The 13,131-nt window shown below is 36.7% G+C and overlaps 1 protein-coding gene across 2 annotated transcripts in view; it reads right to left on the bottom strand.

Moving 5' to 3' along the window:
- The window catches only part of HEATR5A (HEAT repeat containing 5A), a 134,193-nt gene that overhangs the window by 18,727 nt on the left and 102,335 nt on the right, over positions 1–13,131 (bottom strand). For both annotated transcript variants that reach the window (XM_023731485.1, XM_004376530.3), the window contains 3 exons: positions 11,828–11,896; positions 6,474–6,653; positions 2,586–2,808 (listed from right to left, as the gene is read on the bottom strand). In XM_023731485.1, coding sequence (XP_023587253.1) covers positions 2,586–2,808; positions 6,474–6,653; positions 11,828–11,896 — 472 coding nt within the window. The remainder of the gene's footprint in view (positions 1–2,585; positions 2,809–6,473; positions 6,654–11,827; positions 11,897–13,131) is intronic.

Raw genomic sequence — 13,131 nt, 5'->3', positions numbered from 1 at the left:
TTTATACAAATTGTTTCATGCCATTGGTTATAATTTGTACAATGTGTCAGCATTTTCTCATTATTTCCATTCTGTTTGTTCTGTTTACATTGATCTAGCTTCCCTTCCCTTCCTTGCCTTCTCATCTTTGCTTTTGTGTAAATGTTGACCATTTGATCTCACATAGTTAATTATTAGAGGGAGCACAATACTCACAAGTGATATTGTTTATTTTATAAGCCAATCTATTATTTGGCTGAAAGGTGACCTGCAGAAATAGCTTCAATTCCAAGTTCAAACGGTATCTTAAGGTGACAGTCTTGGGGGTTCCCTCTAGTCTCTATCGATTCAGTAGTTCTGGTCTTTTTTAGGAATTTGAGTTTTGTTCTACATTTTTCTTCCATTTTATCCGGGACCTTCTATTGTGTCCCTGGGTCAGACTATTACAAAAACTTTGCCTTCATGTATATAAATGGAACTTCACATAAATGGAAACATATAGTATGCATTCATTTATGACTGGGTTTTTATTGCTTAACAATGCTTTTGGAGATTCATCCATGCTTCTAAGTTATTAATATTTTTGTTATCTATGTTTTTATCTCTCCAAGCAGACAATGTTGAGTTATAGGATTGATGCACCTTTAATTTTATAAAAAACTTGCAGACTAACTCTTATTTAAATTTTTAATCATAAAATATTTTAAAACAAAATATGTGTGTATATATAAAACACTGATACCCACTTACCACCAAGACTGACAATAACATTTTGCCTTGTTTTCTTAAATTTCTTACTTTATTTCTTAAAAAAAACCAAAATCTTGGTATATCCCTAATTCTTGCCCCTCCTTCACTAGTCACTCAAGTCAGCGTGAATCACTCCGAAGTATAGTTTTAAACATTTTTTAAAAATTTTTTTATTTTTTTAAATTTTATTGTTGTACTTTAAGTTTACAATTCAAGTTAGTCTCTCACACAAAAATTTATACACACATTGTTATGTGACCCTAGTTGCTCTCCCTATACTGTGACAGCACATTCCTCCTTTTCGCTCCTGATTTCCCGTGTCCATTCAACCAGCTCCTGACCCTCTCTGCTTTCTCATCTCACCTCCGGACAGGAGCTGCCCATTTAGTTTCATGTATCTACTTGAGCTAAGAAGCACACTCTTCACGAGTATCATTTTATGTCCCATAGTCCAGTCTAATCTTTGTCTGAAAAGTTGGCCTCAGGAATGGTTTTATTTCTGGGTTGACAGAGAGTCCAGGGGTCATGCTTTCTGAGGTTCCTCCAGTCTCAGACCATTAAGTCTGGTCTAGTTTTAAACATTTTTAAAGTAAATGTGTATTTCATCAAATCCAAAATCCATTGCTGTCGGGTCAATTCCGACTCATAGCGACCCTACAGGACAGAGTAGAACCGCCCTGTAGGGTTTCCAAGGAGTGGCTGGTGGATTCCAACTGCCGACATTTTGGTTAGCGGTCACAGCTCTTAACCACTGCGCCAGCAGGGTTCCATATATATTCATAAGTATATAATATTATTTTATACATTTAAAAGTTTACTTAAAAGGTATCATACTATATGCATCCTTTTGAACTTACTATTTTTACCTAACATTATGTTTCTGAGATTTAAGTTCGTATATCTGTCATTCATTTTTGCTGTTAAATTGTATGAATGAATCAGTTTATTTCCACTGTTTCCATTTTTATCCTATTGAAAAGTACTACGATAGATACTCTATATATCTCTTTGTGTATTATTCCAATCGAAATTCTAATAGAACTTGACAGGCTGATCCTAAAATTCATATTGGAGAGTAAAGAAACAATAATAGCTAAGACATTCTGGAATAACATGGAGAAGAATAAGTGTGTATCCAACCTGTAAAATATGGTATTAGTAACTGTCTATAAAATTAGATCTCTATCCCCATTCAACACACAAATTCAAGTTGGATTAAAGTTCAAAAATGTAAAAAGCAAAACTGTAAAGCTTGCAAGTCTTTCTGATCTTTAAGTAGAAAAATGAAAGAAAAGATAAACTAATGACTGGGAGAAGACACCTACAAGACACAGGACCAGAAAAGAAGGGTATTAAAAATATATAAAGAATTAACAAATCAATAAGAAAAAGACAAATACCAAATAGAAAATGGGCAAAGATTATGAGTAGGCCATTTATGGAAGAAACTTAAACCGCACATAAACCTATGAAAAGATCTTCAGTCAAAGGAATAAAAAATAAAACAATGGAAATACTATTTCATACCTATCAGGTTGGCAAAAATTATTAAGTATGATAACATATAATGTTGGGAAGGTGTGGAAAAACAGAAACGTGGCTGGTGGGCGTGTAAACTCTTACAGCCACTTTGGACTGCAATTTGGCAGTAACCTCTGAGGTTAAGATGTACATGCCTTACAGTTAATCAGTTTGTAGGTGTTTACCCTGAAGCAATTCTCACATGTTTATCCTCTGAATGAAAATTATTCTGGGGAAAATGTTCCAGATAAACATTACTTGCCAAAGAAGAATTTTTGAAAATATAAGTTACTGACCAACACTCTAGGGTTTATCTAGATATTTTACCTCCTTACCTTCAACAGGAAGTTGGGAGGCAAATTCTGAAGGCAAAGTTAAGAGAGCAAAATCCTGAAGTGCAGCAAGCCAGAGTCTACTTAGTGTGCCAAGATCTGTGTGGACTAAGTCAAGCAGTCCATCTGACGAAAATGACCCATTTCTGCCACTCTCCTCTGAACAAGTGGCAGTCTTCAAAGGCTGTTTGTATTTTTTTTGTCTTTCTACGGCAATTATGTAGACCTGTTAAGGGTTAATTTGTAAATAGGAAAATTTTGCATACACTGAAAAGGTGCGATAATATTTTTATCTTGCTGAAGAGGCAGACTTACCTTTGCGCATACTGGACTTGAAATGCATTGTGCTATCAAGTAGGCATACATGTAACAACCACACACACAAAAAACTGGAGTAGAAAGATCCAACAATATTATCTTCAGTGAGATACATTAGGGATCACAAATACCTGGCAAATATGCTGCCACTTTGTACTTTTTCAACTATGACAGATAAAATTAACTGATCATGGCACTCTTTCTCACCAAGCCTAGTTGTGGCCTATAATCCATCACAACACATGGCTCTAAGCAGCCATCTCTGAACTGAAATAAGCCAACACACTGAAAATATCTTCATTCAGACTTAGCACTAAATCACTACAAAGAGTTTACAAATGTAACAGGGACTATACAACGTTAAATTAGTCAATGTAGTACATAACTATTTAAAATTAACGGATTCCAAACAAATAACATTCAAGTAATATGCATTATTCCTGTTGTGGCTGGAACTGTGTCTCCCAAAAATATCTGTCAACTTGGCTAGGCCATGATTCCCAGTATTGTGTGGTTATCCTTCATTTCGTGATTGATTTTCTTATATTTTGTAAACCCTAACCTCTGTGGTTAATGAGGCAAGACTGGATTATGTTGAAGAGGGTTAGGGTGGGATGTAACACCATCACTCAGGTCACATCCCTGATCCAGTGGATGTTTCCCTGGGGTGTGGCCTGCACCACCTTTTATCTTACAAGAAATCAAAGGAAAGGGAAGGGAGCAGAGAGCTGGGAACTCATACCACCAAGAAAGCAGCACTGGGAGCACAGCATGTCCTTTGGACCCGGGGGTTCCTTCGCAGAGAAGCTCCTAGTCCAGGGTAAGACTGACAACAAGGACCTTCCTCCAGAGCCCAAAAAGAAAGCCTTCCCCTGGAGCTGATGCCCTGAATTTGGACTTGTAGTCTACTAGACTGTGAGAGAATAACTTTCTCTTTGTTAAAGCTATCCACTTGTGGTATTTCTGTTATAGCAGCACTAGATAACTAAGATAATCCCTTTATCCACAACTCTAAAATTCAAAAAGCTCTGAAAATTTAAGTTTGTGGCAAACTAATCTGGTGGCAAAACTGAATGAATTTATGTGAGACTATTTATAGTCTCTCTCAGATAAGGGATACAGACATGTATATATATGAAAGTATGTATGCGTGTGTGTGCATAGGCTTATTTATATTCTCTATTCCACACAGTGTGAATATTCAAATATTTTGTTGCAGATATGTTTGATTACAGATTCCATTATATTGACCCTGACTTGCTGGAGGTATTTTGCAACATATGTATGTGTTACTTTTCTAAAATTCAAAAAATTCTGAATTCCAAAAATTTGTAAAATAGATTACACAGATTACAGAATTCCTGTTTGCTCTAGTAAAAGCATACGTTTAAAAGATCATTATATCCAGCTTATTAAATCTAGGCAGAACTACTTCCTAACCAAGGGTTGTCAGCCCTAAAAAATTATAAAAAACAGAAATTCTACAACCTTCAGCTTTTAAATAGCTCTACTAATTTGAAACTATACTATTAGTATGTATGTGTGTAAAGTACTATAGTACTATAGTTCAACTAATTAAATTTTGACTAGGTCTCCAGGAAGCCCTTTCTTACATGTTGATTAATTTTCTCAGTTGCAATATATACCATATATATATATAATTAGATCTATAAAATTTAGTTAATTAGTAGAACTATAATAGTATGGAGCCCTGGTGGTGCAGTGGTTAAGAGCTACAGCTGCTAACCAAAAGGTTGGCAGTTCAAATCCACCAGCCACTCCTTGGAAACCCTATAGGGCAGTTCTACTCTCCTATAGGATCGCTATGAGTCAGAATTGACTCAATGGCAACGGGTTTTTTTAACAGTAGTATAGTACTTTAAAATGACATACGGTATGATTCCAACTATCAGACATTCTGGAAAAGGCAAAACTACAGAGACAGTAAAAAGATCAGTGGCTGCCAGGGGCTCAGTGGAAAGGGGGAAGAATGAATAGGTGGAGCATAGAGCATTTTTAGGACAGTGAAACAATTCTGTATGATACTGTAATGGTGGACACATGACATTATACATTTGTCAAAATACATATACAATACAAAGTGTGAGCCCTAATGTAAACTACGGATATTGGTTCATCAGTGCATCACACTAATACAAGTTAATGGGAAAAAACTGTGCATGTGTGGGGAGAGGGAGTGTATAGGAACTTTCTGTACTTTCTAAGGAGCCCTGGTGGTACAATGGTTAAGTGCTTCACTGCTAACTGAAAAGTCAGTGGTTTGAACCCACCCAGTGGCTCCTTGGTAGAAAAGACCTGGTCATTTGCTCCTGTAAAGATTACAGTGTAGGAAACACTATGGGGCAGTTCTACTCTGTCCTATAGGGATACTATGAGTTGGAATCAACTTGACAGCAACATAACAAGTATACTTTCTCCATGATTTTTCTGTAAATCTAAAACTGCTCTAAAATATTAAGTCTATTAATAATAGTAATAATTATAATAAAAATGATATATGAATCCAAGCATACTCACATTTTCAAAAATTCAGATTTTAATAAGAGTTGGTTTTTATTGGCTATTATAAAGTCTCTCTGCTTATAGCAGCAGATAATAGACAATGGAGCATTCTTCAGAACTTCATTAGTGTTGCTGCTTTAAATTGGGAGCCCTGGTGGTGCAGTGGTTAAGTGCTTGGCTGCTAAACAAAAGGTCAGCAGTTCGAATCCACCAGTTGCTCCTTGGAAATCCTGTGGGGCAGCTCTACTCTGTCCTGCAAGGTCACTATGAGTCAGAATTGACTTGATGGCTGTCTTGGTCATCTAGTGCTGCTATAACAGAAATACCACAAATGGATGGCTTTAACAAAGAGAAAGTTATTCTCTCACAGTCTAGTAGGCTACAAGTCCAAACTCAGGGCATCAGCTCCAGGGGAAGGCTTTCTCTCTCTTCTGGCTCTGGAGGGAGGTTCTTGTCGTCAACCTACCCCTGGTTGAAGCGCTTCTCACGTGCAGGGACCTGGGTCCAAAGGACATGCTCTGCTTCTGGTGCTCCTTTCTTGGTGGCATGAGGTCCCCCTCTCTGCTTGCTTCCCTCTCCTTTTATCTCTTGTGAGATAAAAGGTGGTGCAGGCCACACCCCAGGGAAACTCCCCTTACATTGGATCAAGGATTACACCTGAGCAAGGGTGTTACATCCCACCCTAATCCTCCTTAACATAATCTAATCTTGCCTCATTAACCATAGGCAGAAATTAGGATTTACAACACATAGGAAAATCATATCAGATGACAAAATGGTGGACAATCACATAATACTGGGAATCATGGCCTAGCCAAATTGATATTCTGGGGGACACAATTCAATCCATGACAATGGCAATGGGTTTGGTTTTTGGTTTTGGACGCTTCACCAACGTATCAATTGACATATAAATAAATCTCACATTGGAAGTTCTTTGTTAACCGTAAAAATATACTGATATGTGTTCTAAATAGTTAATACAGTTTATGGCTTAAGGTGTTTATTAACAACTTCCAAAATTTAAGTTATAAATTGAGAAGTACTAACCTCTGCCCAGGCTTTTAGCACAGCTAAGATCTCCATGGTAGAAGCACTTTCATTATATAAATGACTTAGAGCTTCTTTTCCAGCCTGTATTTTTGTCAATGATGAAACAAGCAATTGATGAACTCTTCGAAGATCATTAAGGTCACTTACAACTCCACTTGCTATCCAGGCACTGCAAACCTGGTTTTTAAGAAAATCAAAAGTTACACTTCAAAAAAGTATAAATATCTCCCATGTGAGTTCAGCAGAGGTCACCCACAGCTCAGGAATCTAGTCATTGAAAACATTATGCTACTAAGAAACCCAATGGGACGATGCTGATAATGATAGTCAAAAGCCAGCATTTCAAAAGATAATGAAGTGTAAGGCTGAAACAAGGAAACCAGTGCTAACAACTACATAAACTGAAGAGTTATGGATGTTATTAATACAGAGCAATGAAGCCGTGAAAAATACTTTCATAAACGTTTGAATTAACATCTGAATCAAATCTCCAATCAATTTTCAGCTCATTATTTTAAAATCAGAGATTGTGTGTGCTTAACTAATATAACTAGTTGAAACCCCAATGAAGACTTTGATTCTTTTGAAGATAATATATTTTTAATTTTTAAAACAAAAAATAACTCTGCAATGCAAGAAAGTATACTCAATTATCAGGGCCTCTATATGGCTTTTCCAGATGGTAAATATTTCTTTTCTAGAGAAAATTTTTTCTCATCCACCTATCTATTCAGTTCCTCTCCTTTTTCACAAACGATTTCAGTGGCTTATGGCAAGAATACATATAAATGATGATAAATTAGAGACTCAGTACAATGGAAAACCCAATCTCTGAATTGAGGTGAATTTCACACAACATAAAATTAAACATTTTAAAGTGTACAAGGCAGTGGCATTTAGTTCATTCAAATGTTGTGCAACCAATCTCTCTCTCTAGTTTCAAAACTTTTTCATTTTCTCAGAACTCTACATTCCATACCCTTTAAGTAACCATTTCCCATTGCCCCTGCCCCCTCTCCTCTGGAAACTACCAATCTGCATTCTGTCTCTATGGATTTGCTTAATTCTGGATGTTTCACATAAAAGGAATCACACAAATATATGACCTTTTGTGGCTGGCTTCTTTCATTTAAGATAGTGTTTTCAAATTTCATCCAAGTACTAGCATGTATCAATACTTCATTCTTTTTTATGGCTGAATAATATTCCATTGCATATATGTATTATAATTTATCTATTCATCTGTTGAAAAATATTTAGGTTGTTTCCACCTTTTGGTGATGATAAATAATGCTTCTGTAAACATCTGTGTACATGTTTCTTTGTGAATATATATTTTCATTTCTCTCGAGTATATACCTAGGAGTGGAATTGCTAGGTTATATGTTAATTCTATGTTTAACCTTTTAAGGAACCCCCAAACTGCTTTTTTAAAATAATATTGTGTTTTTACTGAAAGTGTACACAGTAAATTAGGTTCCCAGTTAACAATTTTCTACACAATCCAAACTGCTTTCCCCAGTGGATGCACCATTTTACGTTCCCACCAGCAAAGTACAAGAGTTCCAATTTCTCCAAATCCTCACCAACACTTGTTATTTTCGGTCTTTTTGATGACAGCGATCCTAGTGAGTGTGAAGTGGTATCATATTGTGGTTTTGATTTGCTTTTCCTTAATGATCAATGATGTTGAACATCTTTTCATGTGTTTATTGGCCATTTGCATATCTCTTTTCGGGAAGTGTCATTCGAGTCCTTTGCCTATTTTTAAATTGGGTTGTTTGTCTTTTTGTTGTTGAGTTGCATATATTCTGGATACTAAACTCTTATCAGATAAATGATTTGCAAATATTTTGTCCCACTCTGTAGGCTGTCTTTTTAATTTCTTGATAACGTTCCTTGATGCACAAAAGTTTTTAATGTTGATGAAGTCCAATTTATCTACTTTCTTCTTTTGTTGCAAGTGCTTTTAATGTCAAATCTAAGAATCCTTTGCCAAATCTAAGGTTATTAAAATTTATGCTTATGTTTGCTTCTAATAGTTTTAGATGAAGTCTTTCTTCTTTTATAGTTTTAGCTCTTATACTTAGGTCATCAATTCATTTTGAGTAAATTTTTATATATGGAGTGAGGTAGGGGTCCAACTTCATTCTTTTGCATGTGGTTATCCTTCAACAAATTGGGTCCCAGCACAGTTTGTTGAAGAGATTTTTTTCCTCATTAAATGGTGTGGGAAAATGGGAAAGCAGTCTATCGTGCAGCCTTCTGACTCCTATGTGGACTGCTTAATCAGAAGCCTTAGGCCCAAAGCATTCCCAGATAACAGAGGCTGGGGACTGGTTTTTCTTTCTCCCAGATTCTTCTCCATATCAGGGAGGCCACCTCCCTGTTCTGGGTACACAGTAACTTTCCTGTTCTGCTCATGCACAGGGTGCCATATGGCCAACCCGCTTCTGTCTGTTCCTGGCAGGGAGGGAACTGAGTCAACTGTGGCACAGTGGGGTACATGCAGACCTACATCGGCTGTACGGTGTGGCCCGCTGGCCATGGGAGAGCAGCACCAGCTACTGAAGCTGACCTTGCTCTGTCTCACCTCTACGTGAGTAAATCATTGTTCCATCTGATGCCAGTGTGTACGATGTGTAAGTCATGCTTTTGCTGGCAACCCCAGACCTTGGCTTGGCAGTGTAGCATAGCAGGGTCAACAAATGGTCTTGGCACCCTTGTTGAAAATAATTTGGTCATAGCTGTTTGGGTTTCTTTATGGTCTCTCAATTCTATTCTATATGTCTATCCTTATGCCAGTACCACACTGTTTTGATTACTATAGCTCTGTCTTAAGTTCAGAAATCGGGAAGTTAAGTCTTCCAACTTTGTTTTGGCTATTCTTCACAATTCCATATGAATTTGAAGATTGAATTTCCTATTTCTGCAACAAAGACCATTAGAATTTTGATAAGGATTGCAGTAAATCTGCAGATTGTTTTGCGTAGTATTGCCATTTTAACAATATTAAATCTTTCAATCCATGCATATGGGATGTCTTTCCACTTAATTAGGTCTTTAACTTCTTTCAGAAATGTTTTGTAGTTTTTAGTATACAAGTCTTTCATCTCCTTGGTTAAATTCATTCCTAGGTATTTTTCTTTTGGGTGCTACTGTAAATCAAATGGTTTTCTTAATTTCTTTTTAAGATTGTTCATTGCTGGCACATAGAAACACAACTGATTTTTGTTATGTTGATCTTGTACCCTACAACTTTGCTGAATTTATTAGCTCTAGTAGGTTTTTGTTTTTTTTGTGTGTGTGGATTCTTTAGGATTTTCTATATATCGAATCAGTCATCTGCAAATAGAGATAGTTTTTTACTTATTACTTTCCAACTTGGATACCTTTTATTTCTTTTTCTTGCCTAATTGCTCTGGCTAGGGCATCCAGTACAATGATGAAGAGCAGCAGCAAAAGCAAGCATCCCTGTCTTGTTCCTAATGTTAGGAAGAAACCTTTCAGTCTTTCACCCTTGAGCATGACGTTTACTGTGGGTTTTTTCATAAATGCCCTTTATTATGTTAAGAAAGTTCCCCTTCATTCCTAGTTTGTTCAGTGTTTTTAATCTTGAAATAATGTTAAAGCTTGTCAAATGCTTTTTCTCCATTTTTGAGATGATCATGTTCCCTCCACCCCTTTGTTCTATTAATATGGTATATTACATTGATCGATTTTCTTAGTTGGATCTCTCTTGCATTCCTGGGAAAAATCTCGACTTGGTCATGGTGTATAATCCTTTTAATCTGCTGCTGGATTCAGTCCGCTAGTATTTAGTTGAGGATTTTTGTGTCTATCTTCATAAGGGATACTGCTCTGTAGTTTTCTTTCCTTGTGTTATGTTTGTCTATTTTTGGTTATCAGGGTAATGCTGGCCTCAAAGACTGTGTCAGGAAGTATTCTCTTCTATTTTTGGAAGAGTTTGAGTAGGACTGGTGTTAATTCTTCCTTAAATGTTTGGTAGAATTCAGCAGGGAAGTCATCTGGTCCTAGACTTTTCTTTGTTGTGATGTTCCTGATTTGATGATGTTCTTGAAACACAAAATTTACTTATTTCCTTGCCTTTGAGCATAAGCCCTATATCTAGAATGTCCACCCCATGTTTACCTTGGCCCATCTCTAATGCCACCTTCTAAGCAAGTGAGATAATCTTAATACTATAAAGACAGAGACACTCAAAAGAATCAAATGTCACCTCCTACATGGGGCATGTCCTAAAACTACTCCTTATTTTCCTTCTTTGAAACCCTAGTACTTTGCTGATATCACCGACATTTATTAGTATGCTCAATATTACAGGTATTTGCCTTATCCTTCCTTATAGACTATAAATGTCTCTAACAGCAGGAAATGTGTTTTACTTCTTTCTGTCCTTTACAACATTGAATAAAGTTTTCTGAATATTGAAGTCACTCAAATTATTTCCTAAAATACAATTACAAAAAAGGAAGTTGAAAGAATTGACTAAAATTATCCTAAGATATCTTTTTTACTCCATCACAAAGACAAAAATTCAAAAGTGTGACGACTCACAATGTTGCTGAGACTATGGGCAAAACAGGTATTCACACACATTGCTGGTAGGAGTTTAAACTGGTACAACTGCTTTAATATACGCTTTAACATAGCTATTTAATTTTGGGGAATTTATGTCATGCACAAGGTCATTCACTGCAGTACTGTTTGTAACAGCAAAAGACAAAACAACTCATATGTCCATTAATAGGGAACTAGTTAAATTCATATACTGGACTGCCATGCATTTCTAAGGAAGAAAGAGGAAGTTCTCTGAACTTAAGAAGAAAAGGAAAAGGTGAAGCTGAAAGAGATGGTTAACAACTATAATCAAGAATCTTAGTAATAAACACTAAAGGAGCCCTGATGGCACAATGTTAAGTGCTTGGCTGCTAACCGAAAGGTGAGTGGGTTTGAACCCACCAGCCGCTTTACAGGAGAAAAGACCTGGCAATCTATTCCCATGAAGAATATATATAAAAAAAAAAAAAATCAAACCAAATCTGTTGCCATTGAGTCAACTCTGACTCATAGCAACCCTAGAGGACAGAGTAGAACTGTCTCAAGAGTTTCCAAGGCTGTAAATCTTTATGGAAGCAGAATGCCACATCCTTCTACCGAGGAGAGGCTAGGAAACCCTATGGGGCTGTTCTACTCTGTCCTATAGAGTTGCTATGAGTGAAAATTGACTCGATGGCACACAATAACAACAACAACAAACACTAACTGGAGAATTACTTCCTAAGAGAAGAAGGTTTCATTTCTTAAGCTTCATCTCTCTACCCACTTACTTGACATGCTTTGGCAGTGACATCAGGTGGTGTCTCTGAAGTGAAGGCTGGTCTAAGTGCTGCTCCTACCTGGCAAGAAATAATAGGGCATATCAAGCATCAGTAAGTAAGACAGCACAAGTTCTCTCCCTTTTTAACGTTATTTTAAAATTATTTGTTTATAATAGGTATTATGGACATCTGTTGCTTTTGCCTGCCCAGCATATCTTCCCCCTTCTTTAGGTAATCAACCAAACCAACCAACTAACCCGTTGCCATTGAGTCGATTCCGACTCATAGCAACCCTGTAAGACAGAGAAGAACTGCCCTATAGAGTTCCCAAGGAGCCTGGTGGATTCGAACTGCTGACCTTTTGGTTAGCAGCCATAGCACTTAACTACTACGCCACCAGGGTTTCCTCTTTAGTTAATAGCATCCTACTTTTCCTTTGGGGAACTCTCTCTCTTTCCCACTCTTAGTCCATGTTGTGTTATGGAGGTGACATCACTGCCTGGCTCCAGGGACTCATGCTGGGATAATGAAAGCTCTCCTCAGGATTTTTGATGAAGTATTGGGAAAGAAGCATTGTCTCTTATAAGAGCCATCTTGATACTACTCGGAGAGAGCAAGCCTGAGAATGAAGCCAATATAACAGAAAGCAGAGCCAACTGAGAGATTTCTGACAAGAATTTTCCTTTTCTTTTTAAGTGAGTTGAAATTGTGTTTCTATCACTTGCCATTGTAAGAGACCTAAAAAATATGAGGGCTCTCCTTAATTAAGTTGAATTATAATATTTATTCTCATATGATAGTTGTATATAACTTTAATCTCTTCCTTGTGCTTTTTCCCTAAGCATACATTGGCACTACCTTCTGGGAAGAAGTGAAGGAGATGGCTAACCAACTTGTAAACTGCTCTGGTCTCCCTAACCGCTAGCCATCAGAAAGTGCCGCTGAATCATAAGAGGTATCCTCGGATGGGTGCTGCTAGTGGATTACGAGACAGGTGATGATTTTGTTATCTTCCTTGTTTTTTCTACATTACTCAATGTACCAGTCAAATCACAATTGGTTAAAAGAAGTATAGAATCAGTAATGGAAGCCTGAATCCTCTTCTAAGCCCAGGAAAAAAATAAAATAAAATAAGGAGGTTACATATAATACTATACTCTAGGAGCAGTTATTTGAAGATAAAACATACATGTAGTCTAAATGGGATATTTAATAATGATTTAGTGTTATGCTGCTTATTCAGATATTTTGTAAAGGATTTCACTACGAAGGTTGTTTCCTCAAATTATTTTTTAAAGTAATCTGACGGTTTT

This window comes from Trichechus manatus, unplaced genomic scaffold (assembly GCF_000243295.1).
Source record: "Trichechus manatus latirostris isolate Lorelei unplaced genomic scaffold, TriManLat1.0 scaffold00043, whole genome shotgun sequence".
Taxonomy (NCBI): Eukaryota; Metazoa; Chordata; class Mammalia; order Sirenia; family Trichechidae; genus Trichechus; species Trichechus manatus.
The sequence above is the reverse complement of the archived record's forward strand: the minus strand, read 5'-3'. Positions and strand labels throughout refer to the sequence as shown.